This window comes from Ischnura elegans, chromosome 1, assembly GCF_921293095.1.
Source record: "Ischnura elegans chromosome 1, ioIscEleg1.1, whole genome shotgun sequence".
Lineage (NCBI taxonomy): Eukaryota > Metazoa > Arthropoda > Insecta > Odonata > Coenagrionidae > Ischnura > Ischnura elegans.
In genome coordinates, this window is record NC_060246.1 from 33834693 (window position 1) to 33850246 (window position 15554).

At 35.6% G+C, this 15554-nt stretch overlaps 2 protein-coding genes across 2 annotated transcripts in view; one reads left to right on the forward strand and one right to left on the reverse strand.

Annotated features, from left to right (window-relative positions):
• The first annotated feature begins 67 nt into the window (after window positions 1-67).
• On the forward strand, window positions 68-10866 carry LOC124158598 (SAC3 domain-containing protein 1). The gene is made up of 7 exons (XM_046533762.1): window positions 68-402; window positions 488-679; window positions 4338-4499; window positions 4583-4798; window positions 6209-6346; window positions 6440-6629; window positions 10305-10866. Exons 1-7 carry the CDS (start codon window positions 329-331, stop codon window positions 10383-10385), a joined length of 1053 nt encoding a protein of 350 aa, XP_046389718.1. The 5' UTR covers window positions 68-328; the 3' UTR covers window positions 10386-10866.
• The window catches only part of LOC124158588 (angiotensin-converting enzyme-like), a 24453-nt gene continuing 19410 nt past the window's right edge, over window positions 10512-15554 (reverse strand). Inside the window, exons 6-11 of the mRNA XM_046533750.1 lie at window positions 15275-15444; window positions 14402-14666; window positions 13283-13386; window positions 12651-12749; window positions 12161-12298; window positions 10512-11171 (exon numbers count right to left, since the gene is read on the reverse strand). Coding sequence (XP_046389706.1) covers window positions 10808-11171; window positions 12161-12298; window positions 12651-12749; window positions 13283-13386; window positions 14402-14666; window positions 15275-15444 — 1140 coding nt within the window. The 3' untranslated portion in view covers window positions 10512-10807. The remainder of the gene's footprint in view (window positions 11172-12160; window positions 12299-12650; window positions 12750-13282; window positions 13387-14401; window positions 14667-15274; window positions 15445-15554) is intronic.

The window sequence follows — 15554 nt, forward strand, 5'->3', positions numbered from 1 at the left end:
CTTCGACCACCTACGAATCTCGACCATGGTCGGGTAATATCGATTAGTACTATTGTTGACATCGCTCGAAGTCGAAGATGCGGCGATGCGGCCGAAAATGTTGCAGCTGTTTTAGCTGTTTACTAACATATCACTGATCTGTATTCGTGTAAAGCACGGAATTAATGAAATTTTGGTGCATTGATTTTATGCAATCATGAATGACTTATCCATGGCGTCTACATAATACTGTCTGCATTGAACCTTAGGGTTCAGCGCTTCTTAAATCAACAAAATGTTTTCCTTGTGACGAACGAATTTGTTCAATTCATTTCGAGTTGCGTATAGAATGGATACTCAGAATCTTAAAGCATTCATAAAAGGGACATGCCAGGATATGTGCCCGGAGAGTGAGCGAAGAATGTAAGTGAGGACGGATCAATAAAACGAAATGGTTCAAAAGTGTTATGCACGCAATCTTATATATTTATCTTCCTTTACATGTAAGGCGTGAAAGAGAAAAGCTTTTGCACCCGCTAGAAATTTTGCAGGGAACTCAAGGATTGGAAAAACCTTTGGCTGACCCAACAAGAACTGTTAAGGTCTTCAGTCGTTCTGCAGCTGGCAGAAGAACTTCGTCGCCCCATGACCTTAGGCCGTTACCTGTACTGAAGAAAACACTAGAATTCCTATTTTCGCAGTAAATAACCTTTATTGTTTTGGTATTTCTTGTTATATGCTACTAATTTTAACCTCGTATAGATTCCCTACTGCGGTTGGAACGTTGAATTTGTTCAGATTTGTTTGTACCATTTTTGTCCTGTCATCTATGTTGTTTTTCGGGCAATGTTTGTACTATGTAACGGATTTTAATTTCAAACTCTCTTCTTTAGTCATGCTACTTCGTCATGGATTTCACATTCAACTGGCATGATAATTAGCGTTAATGTCTTCATTTGACTGTAAGCAAGGTTCTTGTTCTCTCATGCACAATTTAACAGGTATGATGAATTAAAAAGTAAACGTTGTTGTATTCCACACAATATATATTAAAATACTGTACATGTTTCGACCGAATCAGGTCATTATCAAGAGTTGAACAAATACACAGACTGCAGTGCGGTATGTACAAGGAGGTTATTTACAACTTCCTTGGGTATATATGTATACTTATGAAGGGTATCACAATCAATGAAAAGGGGGGAGGGGGAGACGGCGGTGAGTGGGTGATTAGGAAGCTATGACAATTGGGAGGGAGGAAGGTCAAGAAAGGTAAGTGAACGGACAAACAGCAGTTGGGTCATAGTCAGCAAATCGTACTATAATTGAGGTGGTGGGGGATCGGTACCGAGTAGAAAGGCGAGGAGTTAGAAGGGAATAGGTCATTTAACAAGTCATTCTTATATACCTTCAGATTTGATAAAATTTCAAAGTTCTCTATTAAATTCATTTTCTTCCCTTAGTCACATTCATATAAAATTTTCGGGGTAAAATCAGAGAAATGATCATTTTCTAATAGACAAATGTACATTGTTGTTACAATTTAAAAAAAGGATTAAAATATTCAGATTAAGTAGGTAGTTACTTTTAGTTTTAAGTTGGGCAAACCAAGGTTAACCTTATTTTTCTACTGGTTTTGCCCCACATAAAACAATTACATCCAGGGATATCAGAATTCAACATAAATTCCACTTTTGGCTTGGAATCACTTTGAATTCGGGTCAATTGTTTGAGTTAGCATGATCTCAAGATTCGCATTGGTTCGGAGGGTAATTTTAAGATTTCAGGTATTTTTCTTAGTGGAAGTTTGTGCTAGGTAAAGGTCCATATCAGCTGGTTTTCTGTGCAAGAAATATTGAAACAGGCCAGCTGTTTTTCAGTCAAAGATCTCTAAAGGAGTGGAACAGTCTCACAAACTGAGATGCTTGTGCAGATGTCTAGGGAGGTGACCCCTTTCAATTAGACAACACCAACTGTTCTCATGAGTTGGTCACAAATTTTACAAGCAATATTAATGGAAACTAGCTACATCATTTTGGGTATTAAAAAGGTTTTCCCCACTATCTAAGACCTAGCGTTTACTGTATGAATATGTTATTTGTGGAGTAATAACAAGTGTGCATGTACATTCAATCAGTAGCGAAGTCAGGACTTCGAAATGGGGGGGGGGGGGGGGCTGGCCGGAGATATCTGGGCCCTTTCAGAGTGTATTGAAAACATCGTTGGGCAAAGGGGGTAATTCGATGTCAGTTTCTCTCTCTTCCTATTGATTGGAATTGCCTCTGTATATTGTGAGTATTATCCAGAAATGTAATTATGTATGTATTTTGATTCGCCAAGAGATTCTACAGGTAACAGTACCGTCAAGGTAAATAATGAATCAGTCCCAAGCTGCCACAGCTTATGACTCACTTTGTTGAAGTGGTTTCTTCTTTAATTTTCCTTCTGAACACATTTAACATTCGGAGAAAGTGTACTCTACATACTTAAGGCAAGTTTTTCAGATGCCCAAATGTGTTATGCTACCATTTGGTTTCTATACTCTTGGTGGCAGTCATCTTCTCTTTTAAATTTAGGCCCTCCAATGATTTTGCAGCTAACATGACCCTCAAGCAATTCATAATCATATTTCATCTCATGAAATTAATTGTATGATGTAGAATTCTCATGCCTCACACATTTTTGGTGTGTGTGTGTGTTCTAGAAACTTCTTGTAAACATTTCCTCATTAAATAAAAATACTTTGTTCAATTCCACACTTTATTTTAAAGAGTATGACCCGGGTTTCTGCATATCATGCTCGGGGTCATACTATTTTTTTTTAAGTGTGGAATAGAACAAAGTATTTTTATTTTATGATGAAGCAGTTCCACAAAGTAACGCCGGAGACCGTGTCGTATGTAAACATTTCCTTTCCATGAACAACATTTTTCATTCCATTTCACAGTTACAAGCTTGAATCCCTTTGTCTCCAGTGTTCTTACTGAGATGAAAGTATTGTCTAGATCTGGAATGAGGTACACTTTCTTCTGCATTATTTGGAAATCTCCAGAGTCTATGCGTAACCTTGGAGTCATGCTTCCTTTTCCTGTCTCCTTCAATTTGGCCCTACTTTTAAATTTTGCACTTCCATGATAATTTTGGTGTCAGGTAACCACTTACTCTTCTATCAGTGTACTTTTAATTTTCCCCTCCTTAATCAAATATTTGGACGATGAGTGCCTTAGTGCTCCAAATGTTAGTTGAGACGTAAGCATCACTTCCAGAAACTTTATTTGGTATTTCTTCAAAATTACTGTGGCTGTCTTTGGGTGAACCAGTATTTGAATCATGCTCTGCTGCCCATGCAGTCTTTTAACTATTGTTATTCTTATTTTCTATTTGGTTTTAGTGGGAATTTTCCTCCTTATGATGCTCTCTTTTATCCTTATATTTGGTTTCATAAGACAGACAGTCTCTGGCATTGTGACATGGTTCTCTACAAGCAAAGCAGAGTTGAAGAAGCAATATATGTGATGACAGGGCAGTGGCTTCATTTAGGTTAACTGTTCCTAACCTCTCAAGTTTCTAATGGGATTCTCTTCTTGTTTCTTCATTTAGTAATCTGGCCATTAGATCAATGGCCGGACTAGATTTCTTTTAGATTTATGGCATCCCCCTGATCTATCATAGTGGTGAATAAGGGCATACCCAGGATCAAAACTGGAGGGGGGCAAGCCACGGTCGTTAAAGTTGTAACACAGAAAAGGTTAAGTATGCCAAAATTTCAAGAAAATCAAGCACTGTATTAGTTTTGAAATTATTTGCTCGAAAAAAAAGTTTTATTTTAATTACATGTATTATACTAATATCACTTTTCTTGGATTTAAAGAAAATTTGTTCAAAACATTCGTTTTCAACTAAATTTACTTTTGCTTCTAGGGGGGCAGATGCCCCCTCTAGCCAGGACAATATCTTTGTCATAGCTTAAACCTTTTTCTTTAATTTAAAATCACAATGTTATTTGCTACATTTCTGCATTTAACCTCTATTTATAACTGCTCTGCCAATTAAAACATTAAGTCAGGAAACTTAAAATTCTGATTGAAAATCAGGGAAATTTAAAATGGGAAGTTGAAGAAGAAAGATATTAACCCTTCATGCATTTTATGAATGAGTAAATATAACTGTTGACTTGGAGTACAAGAAAACTGCTGATATGTAGCTGGGAAGAGAGTAATTTAGATATGTAGTAGTTTAAATAGGGTTTTAAAAACCATAAGCAGTGCAGAGAATCTGTATGAGGGTTAATGAATTGATTTGCTAGCCATACATTAATTTGTATTTTGAACTGAAATTGTTAACTGTTTCTTTTTAAGTGTAAAATTTCGTCGATCTGAAGATTGGGTTCCTGTGTATGATTTTATATTTGATCGTGTACGTGCGGTGAATCAAGATGCTGTCATTCAGGGTATCGATAACTGGGAAGGAATTTATCTATATCAGAGTATAGTCAGGTTTCTGGTGTATTCCAGTTACAGGTGAGAACTATGACTTTGGCTTACTGAAATTCATGTACCATCTTCACTTTGTGGACACTTAACTTGTTAATTTTCTAGTATAGACTCTCCTGTGAGCCAAAATACAGATATGACCCTGTAATTAATTTCAAGCACCTTCAAGAGAGTTTAAAAAAGACTCTCCGTCTCTGTGATGAGCAACATATGATGAAGGAGGACGAAACATGTTTTTTCCCTGAATTTGAAGCATTATACTTGTTGATCAACCTTGGTGACCCTGAAGCAATTGTCAGGGGAATAGAGAGAAAAGCCCACTCCAGGTAAGTTAAGTTTACCTTTTTTTAGTTCTGTGTCCAGTCTATATACAGTCAAAGTATGTTTGTTACTCTGTCCTTGTTTGATTTGACCCTCTCCTCCACATTCATAGATTACTTACATGCTCCCCTATTTTTAATCTGTAGCTCTCAGATTTTCCTTCTCTACGCATGTAGCTATAAAATAAATTTATTTGCTGAAGTTGCTGTCATCGATCGCAAAATTAGTGATCACTCTGACTTCCAAATTCTGTCATTGGATTTAAACTACGTTCATTTGTGGAGCCAAGAGTTGGGACACGAACTTAATCTGAGCAAATACACGGCAGTACATTCTTGCAGAGTTCGTCCAACAATAATCATGTTTATGCTGTGGATGGTATTAACAGAAAGGCAACAGATGGCGTGAAGTGCCTGGGAGTTACGATAACTTTGAACCTATCGTGGGGAACACATATAAGGAATATTCGTGGCAGAGCTCTGAAGAAGTTAAGATTCGTGAAGCATGTTGTGGGAAGATTTTCGGATGAGAAAGTAAAAGAAATGTGCTATATTGCACTCGTCCAACTACACTTTGAATATGCAACGAGCATATGGGATCTGGTGCAGAAAGACCTAGTCCGTGAACTGAATAAAATACAAAGGAAAGCTGTGCAACATGCCAAAAAAAGCTACGGGCGTACAGACTGCAGTAATCAAATTAATTACCCATTAAGAAAATACAGCTGGGAGCTGCCAGAGATTCGGAGGCAAGGTGCTAGGCTTACATTGCTTGAACGATTGAGAATAGATATCTTTAAGAGCAATACAAAGGACATCATCTTAAAACCTCACTATGAGGTCCGACAGAAGTGATGCATTAAGAGAGATATGTTGCCGAACAGGTAGATATGGGAATTCGATTTTCTCCCAAATCATAAAGGAGTTTAATAAATGTTAGGCATAATTTTTTTGAGCATTTGCTTTTCATATGTAAATGGTTGGTGTCCTGACGCTTCCTGTCACAGGCCTTTTTAGGCTGGTAAGCTTGCAGGGTAATGTGTAGATGCAGATGTACAGTAAATTCCCAATTATAAGGGCTAATGATGGGAAGAGGCTGCACAAAAAATCATAAAACATGGGTATTGCTATTTAATGTTTTCGACAGCGATAAGTTTCTTTGCACTAAACCTTGGTCATTATTTGCCAGTGAACTTTATCTGTTGAATTACAGTTTTCTTTCAGCTGGTGCACGTCATCAGCACCAGCAATTTTTTTCTCAGCTGTGATATCCAATTATGTATGTATTTCATTTAGTTGCACATGTATCCTAACTCTACTCCTACTACTCTATGTGTGTACTTGTAAAATTCAAAGCTATTAAAATGAAATGACCTCTCATTTATTTATTTCCCAATTTTTTTTTTTTTTTTTGAGGATGAGAGATTTTGAAACAGCCCTGGAAATGAGTTTGGCATTTTGGCAAGGAAATTATGTTCGGGTGTTAAATTTGCTGAAGGAGCTTCCTTTACTTTTATCCTGTGCTGCTACTTTACACATCCCTGTGGTAAGGAGGTAGGTATAAATTATTTAATCATTTACCTTTTAAGTTGGTGCAATCTCAATCTATCAATATATTTCTTATCCTTACCGTCCTATTATTTTCAGAAAAGCTTTGAAGATAATGAGCATTTCATATAGCAACAAAAATCTTAGCTTTCCATGTGATGATTTGCAGAGAATACTTCACTATTGCAGCAGAGAGCATTTATTGGAAGACTGCACTCATTATAAAATTTGTGTCAAGGATGAACGAGTACAATTTTTGAAAGGATCATTTGATGACAAAGCGGATCTGGTATGTAAAGAAATGTCATGCATACTTCAAATTGTATGTTGCCTTTAGAATTGTGTGTATTTTGGGCGATCATAAAACAAGTCTTTTGTAAAATTCGAAGTTTTACCTATTGCAATATGTAACCTTTCATACCAAATTAACAGATATGTATGTATGTTATTATTTTTATGGTTAAATGGCACTTTAAAGTTGCTCTAAAGCCATCTGTATAGAGACTATACATCCCATAAGACTCATCTTTGTTTTTATGCTATTTCCCTAAGTAGTATCGAGGAGATGAGGGAATTTATTTTCTGCCAAAACTACTCATGGGAATTTCATGATTGTCCAAATATACCACAGAGACAAATGAAGTGCTTGTTTACTCAACAATTAGTTGTGAAATGAAAATTAATGGGAAAAAACAGTGAAAATTCCTTCCATAATGAAGAACACCAAAGTTTTCCACTGTTGGATGGATATGGAGCACTCTCAGAGCCCATGTTTTGGACATCTACACTCTTATAACCACATACCTTTTCTTAAAGTAGATAAAAACTCTAATTACCGTGCAACAAAGGTTTATCTTGTGTGTAGGGATGTGCGAGTACTCAAAGATTCGACTCGAGTTGAGTAATTAGTACTCGACTCAGTGCTTCGAATACCATTATGAATTTTGTGTCGAGTCAAGTAGTTTCAGATACAGAGCTGTTGAGGCCATTACATTCAGAAGTATGCGTACAGAAGGCCCTTGATGGGAGGATGAACTCTCAAACATGCCACTGTGTGGTATCAAACTGTGTATCTCAATAATCACTTTTGTTATAATAATAAAATGTAAACCTAATGACTCAAATAATGATGCATACATTTTAAAATATTAGAAAATCACTGTTAATTAAAGGAAATTCTCACCTCAGGCAATACTGGGCTAAAATTAACACAATCTGTGCTTACCGATTTTTAGAGAAAATGCTCTGTGGCTGATATTTTGGCAAAAATTTGTATTTTTTTATTATTATTTTACCGGAGTGATCTTATGAGTTGTGATACTAGGTAAATGTTTTCAATCTTTTTTTCCATAAGTAACCCTTAATTTGTTAAAAATTTGAAATTAAAATGTTCTAAGTATCCTGTCAAACTTGTGATACCTTTCCGCAACACACTTATATGTTTCCGATATTTCTTTGCTCTTTGTCAGTACTGCAGCGAAATCTCGTTCAGAAGTTATCACTTTCTGGAAAACTCTAATGAAAATAGTAATGCAACTATTATTAATTTTTTAATCTGGAAATGATATGTTTAAATACGATTTTAAATCTTTAATCGCACTAATGTAACTATTGTGAATATTACCAATATTTCCTGCAAAAGTGTTGTTTCTTGTGATGGAAAATGCGACTGAACCTTATGATATTTTCTGGAAAAGATTTTACAATGACACACACAGGTTTATAAATACAAAGGAAAATTTGTATAAACGAAGAATTATTGTATTGAAACGTATTGTTTTACAAATCAGAAATTGACTAGCATATGAAGAAGAATTTTACATTTAATAATTGCTGTACATAAAAAATATAATTTTTTATATAAACAAATTTACTTAGAAAATAAAAGATATGCATTAAAAAAAAACAATTTTGTCCAGCTGTGTAAATAATTTTCAGCATAACAAATTCTTATGATACCCCTGAAAACACTGAAGACACAATCGAAGCTCAGCCAGGCAGATGGGGCAGTAATATGAAGTGTCCTGGCAGACATTCTTCTTGAAACACCCCCTACGCTTCTTCTGTTTTCGTCTTTTCTGTCTTTTGTGTTTGTCATATAATCGGGGAAAATTCCTGATAAGCTCTTAGTTTTGATTGAGGCGGGCTATGATGACTGTCTCCTTAAAGGGGTCGAAGGTTTAGATATTGTCATGAGAGATTCTACAATTTGAATTTGAAAGTCGATGGGAGGAGTTTTCCAAAAATTTTCTGCAAATAAAAAATTAGGGTTCAGTAAAAGTAAGTACGTAAATAAAATAATAAAGTTCAGTTGGTGGATTATAAATTTGTGTACCTTTTGATGGATTTCCTTTCACTGGGAAAGTATGACATCATTTGATCCCATTGATTGATACCACTCATGTAATTGTTGTATTCAACCTCCGCTTGTGGCTTTCTTGGCGTTCTCCCTCATCTTTTCGTGGATTTAATAAGTTTTTGCACTGAATTCAGTGCTGATCATCCGCACCTCCCTCTTATCCTTCCGACTTAGGTTACAGATTTCATCCTCACAAAAGGCCTCCACCACCTCACCTTTCTTTAATTCCTGGTTGTGCACAACAGGAGTGTTTGCCTTAGTGGCCCCCTCACATAAGTTTTCCCGTTTGGATGGAATCTAGAAGTGGCTACACTTTTATAAAAGTTGTCCATATAAAAGGATTGGCTGCAATCAAAATTGTTCTCCGTCAATTTTTCTCCCATCTTCTCCAAATGCCCTTTTCCAGACACTTCTGATTTTGAAGACCTGCAGTGCCAAACCCTTTACTTCCGTCTGCATGTACAACTTTATTGCGTACCTTTGACGCTTTCCCCTTTTATATTCACTAAATCCCAGTCTAGCTTTCCATGGAACCATAGACTCTTCCATACTCCGTAGTGAGGGGGGTCACTACTTTGTCCATTGCTTCATTGAATACATCTATATGGGGCCAAATTTTGAATAATCAGTCCATTAGAAGGGTGTTACAGTCAGAGAGTACCTAGATGGGTTCTCGCTGAAATAAACAGCTTGGAGGATTGACATGAATCTATCATGCGACTTCTGTCTCCTGAAGCAATGCAAGTCATATTTTTGTTAATTACCAGTAAAAATAAAAATAACAAGGGAAAAATATTTCTATTTCTCCTCATAAAACCTATTAAATAAATACATGTTAAATATTGTGTGAAAAGTCATGAAGAAAGTTAAAATATCTTGTAGTAAAGTATCTTACTTCTCCTCGTCAACTGCAAAAGTATCTTTTTTTAATTTCGCTTTGAACATTTGCAAAAGAGGTATAAGAACAATTTAGGGGAGATATTACAGTTTTCCGCGTTACAAAATGGAAGTAATGATGAAATAGGTTGTAAAAACCCATTGCGAAAGGCGTCCTTGCAGAGCAAAACTGGGTAAAATAGAAAAACAGAAAAAATTTGGAAAAATTTTTTTTCGGAGCTTTCCGCACAGTAAAGAGGCGAAGAGTGGTGGCTAGCTCTCTCTCATACCCTCACACCGGTGGATGGCACTCAGGGTGGAATATAATGCAAAAAGGAATCATGATGTAAACCTTATGTCATCAGTCACTTGGTAGTGTCTACCATGACGTAGACGTTACGTCATGAGCATGGAACAAGTTAACTTTTGAAGGGGTCAAATTGGACTCAGGGAGAGTTTTTATGATATGTTTTGTATGCAATGTTTCTATTGGTTTTTTTGTTTGAAGTTATTTCATACATACTTTTACCATCATGGTTACACCATTTGGTGGGAACAGTTAACAAGTGCAAGTACATAATTTGATCTGAGTCTCATAAATTTGAATTTAGATGAATTTAATGGTAATGAAGTCATTGGATGTAAAATGATTTTTGTTGTTTTTATGCATGATTGTATTTTAATTGCAATATCACAGTCACTAAAAAAGTTATTTTTTTTACTTACCAGGTTACTCCCAGGCCTTCAGTGTCCCTTGACCAAAAGCTAAATGTTGTCAACCTTCCTGACTTGTTACTAAATGGAGGATGAGAGATAATTTACTACCAATAACTATAGCAGGTAATATACCTGTATGTCTCTTGTTTTAACTTGGAGATTGTTGGGAAAACATTGTTGAATTTTATCTTTATATTAAATAAAACTTTACTTTTTTAAAAAGACAATTTTTAATGAATTGATGAGAATTACATTTTAAATCATATGTGCCTTTGATCACTAAGAATTTTTGTTGCACATTCTTCTTGGAGGTTATGCTCACATTTAAGAATTTAACTAATCACAGCCACAGATATTGTATTGTCAATGTGTACATTAGGTTTTTACAGCTATACTTATGTAGTGAAATGAAGTGGTAGTTTGTTGGGCTTGAAATTTTTAAGGTCAGGTTTCATGGAATTTTTTTTATCAAACCTGGCCAAAAGAAATTAAGGTGGCTAATTAATCCCAATAACTTAAATCCCCCCTGCAGCGGCAGACCTACGCCTTCTTCCAATCACAAATGCCACGATCACTACAATCACAAAAACAGCCAGCACAGATCCCACTGCAATGGGTATTGTGCTGTCAGTTGGAGGCTTTCCCTCTGTTGTGTCATCCTTCGATAGTGGCTGAGCCTGTGACTCCCTCTCAACTCCGGAATTGACTGGCAAATCTTGCTTTTTGACGCCTTGGGACAGTTTTGCTTCTTCTGAATCCAAGAAATCAGATAATGGTTTGAAGTATTCCAATATTGCAGAGCTTGATAGTTGTCGTTCGGTTGTCATTATTTCCAGTACGTCACTCCAGTGCTTGGCTGCCCCCAGAGAAAGACCACCCCTGTAGAAAGTGAAATGATAAATCATTGTAATAGGTTTCTCAAAGTGATATGCTTCAGGAGCTTGTGCAACTGCTCAGGTAAATATTACATATTATGTACTCTAGGGTGTCCCTCAACAGGTTTTGAGCTCTTAACCCCACCCTCAAATTTTGTTACTATGAAAATATGCTCATGCAAATTTTATTGAGGTTGGAACATTCCTACCCATGCCAAATTCAACAGGAAGTTGGGCAAAAGCATGCCCAGATGTTGTTCTGATTAACATTCAGGAATGCTGCTGTTAGTTCTTCTATTCATAGTTCTCTGTTCTTTCATACATGAATTTGGGTTGCTACTACTTAAAAATTTAGTGTGAATCATCCTCGGAATGTACATTTATATGAGAGGTAATTGTACAAGGTAGAAAAAATGGGAAAAAAGGTACTCTGATAAGTGTAAGTGACAGGAAGTTTTGTCACAGTAGTGAATTAAACTTGAAGCCTGTTAGCACTTGTTTTTTCATTTGTGAGGTTGCATTAGTTTTAGCTAAAGCCTTTCAAATTTTTCAATTAAACCTTGTCCACGGTGGATAATTGACATGCATATTGTTCTGAAAAAATGCTTGTAGGCAGCATACAAGAGAAGATCCTGAAGAGCCACACAATGTGGTGAGCTCAGCTCCCTAGTTTGGGTAGCAAAGACAACTATGTACTTTGGTGTACCAGAAGAGCTTTCCTGTGGATAGTCATTGTAGGGGAGGTTTTGAGAAAGACTCTTCGTCTAGTAAGGCCAGTGCATATCTTTCTAGTAGTTGCAGACCCCCCAAATGTGCAAAGCAAGTTCTTTACTAAGCCACCTCATTGAAAGTGTGGTTGAATTAGGCTGGTCCTCCTCCTCATCAATAAGCTATAATGCCGAAGGTTTTATATAAAAGGAATATTTTTATCCAATAGTTTAAGGATAAGAGAATTTTATTTTTTAAGGTCTTCAAAAATCATGAAAAACTTACTTCATTAGTTCACCAGCAGCAGTAGATTTATAGATGTCACACTTATGTAAGGGCTGATTTCCTGTGGGGTCGTACTCTCCAGCAGCAATGCACAAAGCTTTATGGAATTGGAATTGTAGTACATGAGCCACGAAGTACCTGTTAATAAAGATGGAATTAGGTCATCGTGTTCAAAAATTTATCTTTTCGGGCTTCTCTTGTCTGTCACACAGTAACATGGGTAGAGTTGGGATAGGCAAGGACAGGGAAACAACGCTTTTCATTACTCGTCTGCATATTTTGTATTTGTTATAGTTTTAATAGATAGTATTGCTTTCTGGGAAATATTAGAGATGTATTATTCATGCAAATTCAAGCCAAAATACTAGATAAATTCTTTAATCAGCAATTTTTTTTATTTTCCTTGAAACTATTTTCAAAGTGACAACTGGTGAAGACTAAATAATTTGAGAGCCATTTATGGAGAATATTTTGGTTTTTTTTCACTCACGCTATATACTGAGAGTTAGCTGGTACATGGAATTTTGAACCAGGGTCAAAGTCATCAGTACTTCGGGATACAGGAGCTTTCAGTCTCTGCAGTTCTTTCCTGAAATCAAAGCAGATTTTTTTATTTACCAAGAACTATAACTTTTACGGATTAATGTATGTATGTATGTAATTTCAGATACTCATTCACAAAAATACTTTATCTATTTAGCTAATAACTATAGTATTTAGCATTTGGAATGTAACTTGATCAAACCATGAAATTGAAAATGTGAAAATTGACTTTCCAAACTACTACAAACATTTGTACTGACCCTGGTTTAGACATTAGATGCCATTCACCATAAAGATCCTCGATACCACAATCAGTAAAAATCCAGAATTAGTGTGAAATGTGTAAACTTAAGTATTATTTCTAATTACATTAGCTACGTACTGTAATTGTCACTTTATAAAGTAAGAACATGCAATAATTTGCTTCATCTCCAAAATATGTATTATTTTCCACCTTCAAACAAAAGTAGCATTATCATTGCATTTTCGCTATCTCTTTTATGATTAAGATGTTTAGGTATGTGCAGGCTTATAGTAGGCACAAATTATGTATCGCTCAATAAAATGAAATCTTCATACCTTAGTTTCCACCAGTGATCATTCCATTCATTTGGCTGCACTTTTCCACTAAAAACATCCCATCTCCATGTGTCCAGGGCAAGAGCAAAGGGAAGGAAGACTATCTAAAATCAAAATTGATAGTTTGTATAATATTAATATGTAGATGGATATAATGAAATACGTAGCAGGCATAATTTCTTCTATCCAGTGATTAAAAATTTCAAAAGAAAAATCACCACGCTTAATTACAGTATAGCTAAATCAATATGCCCCTAATTACCTACAATAAAAAATTACTCATTGAAAAAGTATTAAATTAGAAATAGGAAAAAAATAAAATTTAAGTTGAAAGTTACTTTTGTTTCTAAGTGTCAATGAAAGTTACTTTTTTGTTCCTGTAAAGAACTGAATTATTCAATGTGTTCACACTGTTGTTCTATCAATATAATTTATTTTATTAGGAGAGGTGATTTGGGCTTTTGTTGGTCAAAATTTTTCACTTTAAAAAATTCATTATTAATTTATATACCAATTCAAACTTTCCACCAACTCCTCTTTAGAGCTTAGAGATATAAGTGTTAATCGTGACCAGAAGTAGGTGTAAATTGAAGGGGGAGGGGATGTTGGCCCCCTGAGACCTTGTGCAAGTATTTTATGTAAAGGTATTTGCAACTAGTTGATGAACAACTCTGAAACATTTTTGGGATAATTGTAAGTTTTAATAATTTATTCCTCAAACATTGATTCACAATGCTGTGACTGTTATCTGTTGAGATTCAAGAATAACATTCAATATGTTTAAGCTGTAAATATTTTTAACCCATACTTCTTACCTTTGAGGCATGTTCAATACCTTAGCAAGCGTTACGAGAAAATATTCATCTAATGCCTGGAGACAGAAATCCATGCATGTAACTCATCTCACTTCTTGGTGTTGCACCATTTACATTTGGATAAAAGTAATACAATTTTCCGTGTCTTACTGTATAGTTCAGGTTTTATCCCAATGTTTTGCGAGCCATTGAAGGAGGCCTTTCACCATAACAAACTTTAAGTTTTTATTTATTATCTAAAATTCTGTAATTTTGTGTCTAATCCATTGATTAATGGCCCTAATTTAATTTAGTAGTGTTTTACCTTTTGAATAGCAGTTAGCATCAAGGCGTTCACTTCTGACTCTGGGCTATCTACATAGTCTTTCAACAAGCCAATTGCACGCAAATGCTTTGGTGTTGCCACTGAGAGAGCAATAGTGTCCCCTACTGCCTCATGAAATCCTGGGTTGGCTCCAGTTCTTAAGGCATATGGCTGGTCCTTATACAATATAAAGTACATAATGTGGCCCATTTCATGGTGTACTGTTATGAAGTCATCCATGTTGATGCTTGTACACATTTTAATCCTGTGAAAAAGAAATGCACCCAGGTTGAGTAAAAGAACTTTAAAAAACTTAATGTCTTGTGAAATGCTTTTTGAATATCTTCCGAAGTAGGAATAATGTCAAAAGTTTTATTTGTGATAAACCAGGCTGAGTGAAGGAGGAGCAAGGGAAATATTAAGTACGACTGTATATTCTCCGCTAATTGGGAAAGGGCCAAAAGGTAGCGGATGTATACTCTCTAGCCCAAATCCATCATCAAGAAGCTTTAGGGAAGAAAATAATAAATAAATTTGCCCAGTAACTTCCAATCTGAGACCCTCTGCCTATTCTTTCTTGTGATTAGCTTAAGGCTTTGGAGGATAAGGAAAGATTGGCTGGAACCATTGAGTGAGAATTGATATAATTTGCTTAAAAGTGATGCGAGGAGGAAATTGCAAATAAAAAAGAGAGGAAAATTGGATATGTCTGGTTATGGGTCAAACTTTCTTCAATTTAATGAATTCATATTCTAATATTCACACTTAGTCATACTCTGATAGGTTTATTTCCACACACTTCATTTAATTGACTGGAAATTAATGTTTGGAATAATTGGGTATTTACCTCTAGATGATGCTTGTAATACTCACCTAAAATCAGTACGATCACAGAAGTCCCAGGCAGAAGCATGGCAGACAATGTCGCGATCTTTTGGCTTCTCAATCACAGAATTTTTTCCATAAGAAACTTCACTGGAAGGAAGCCCGAGGGATTGATAGAACTCATCTGAAGTTACAAAAATCTTTCTAATATCATATTCCTGCAGGGTATAAAACAAGGAGTTGATGTTGATTTCTTGTCTTACTCATCTTAGTTTAAAAAATTATAATAAAAAATGAAATATGAATTTACTATCTGGAATTGTATTAC

Bases quoted from the DNA above. Each gene is read 5' to 3' on its own strand.
- LOC124158598 (XM_046533762.1), top strand. From the start codon at position 329: ATGGATACTCAGAATCTTAAAGCATTCATAAAAGGGACATGCCAGGAT. The intron at 680-4,337 runs GTAAATAACCTT...TTTCTTTTTAAG, and splicing joins CTAGAATTCCTATTTTCGCA to TGTAAAATTTCGTCGATCTG. The intron at 6,630-10,304 runs GTATGTAAAGAA...TTTACTTACCAG, and splicing joins TTGATGACAAAGCGGATCTG to GTTACTCCCAGGCCTTCAGT.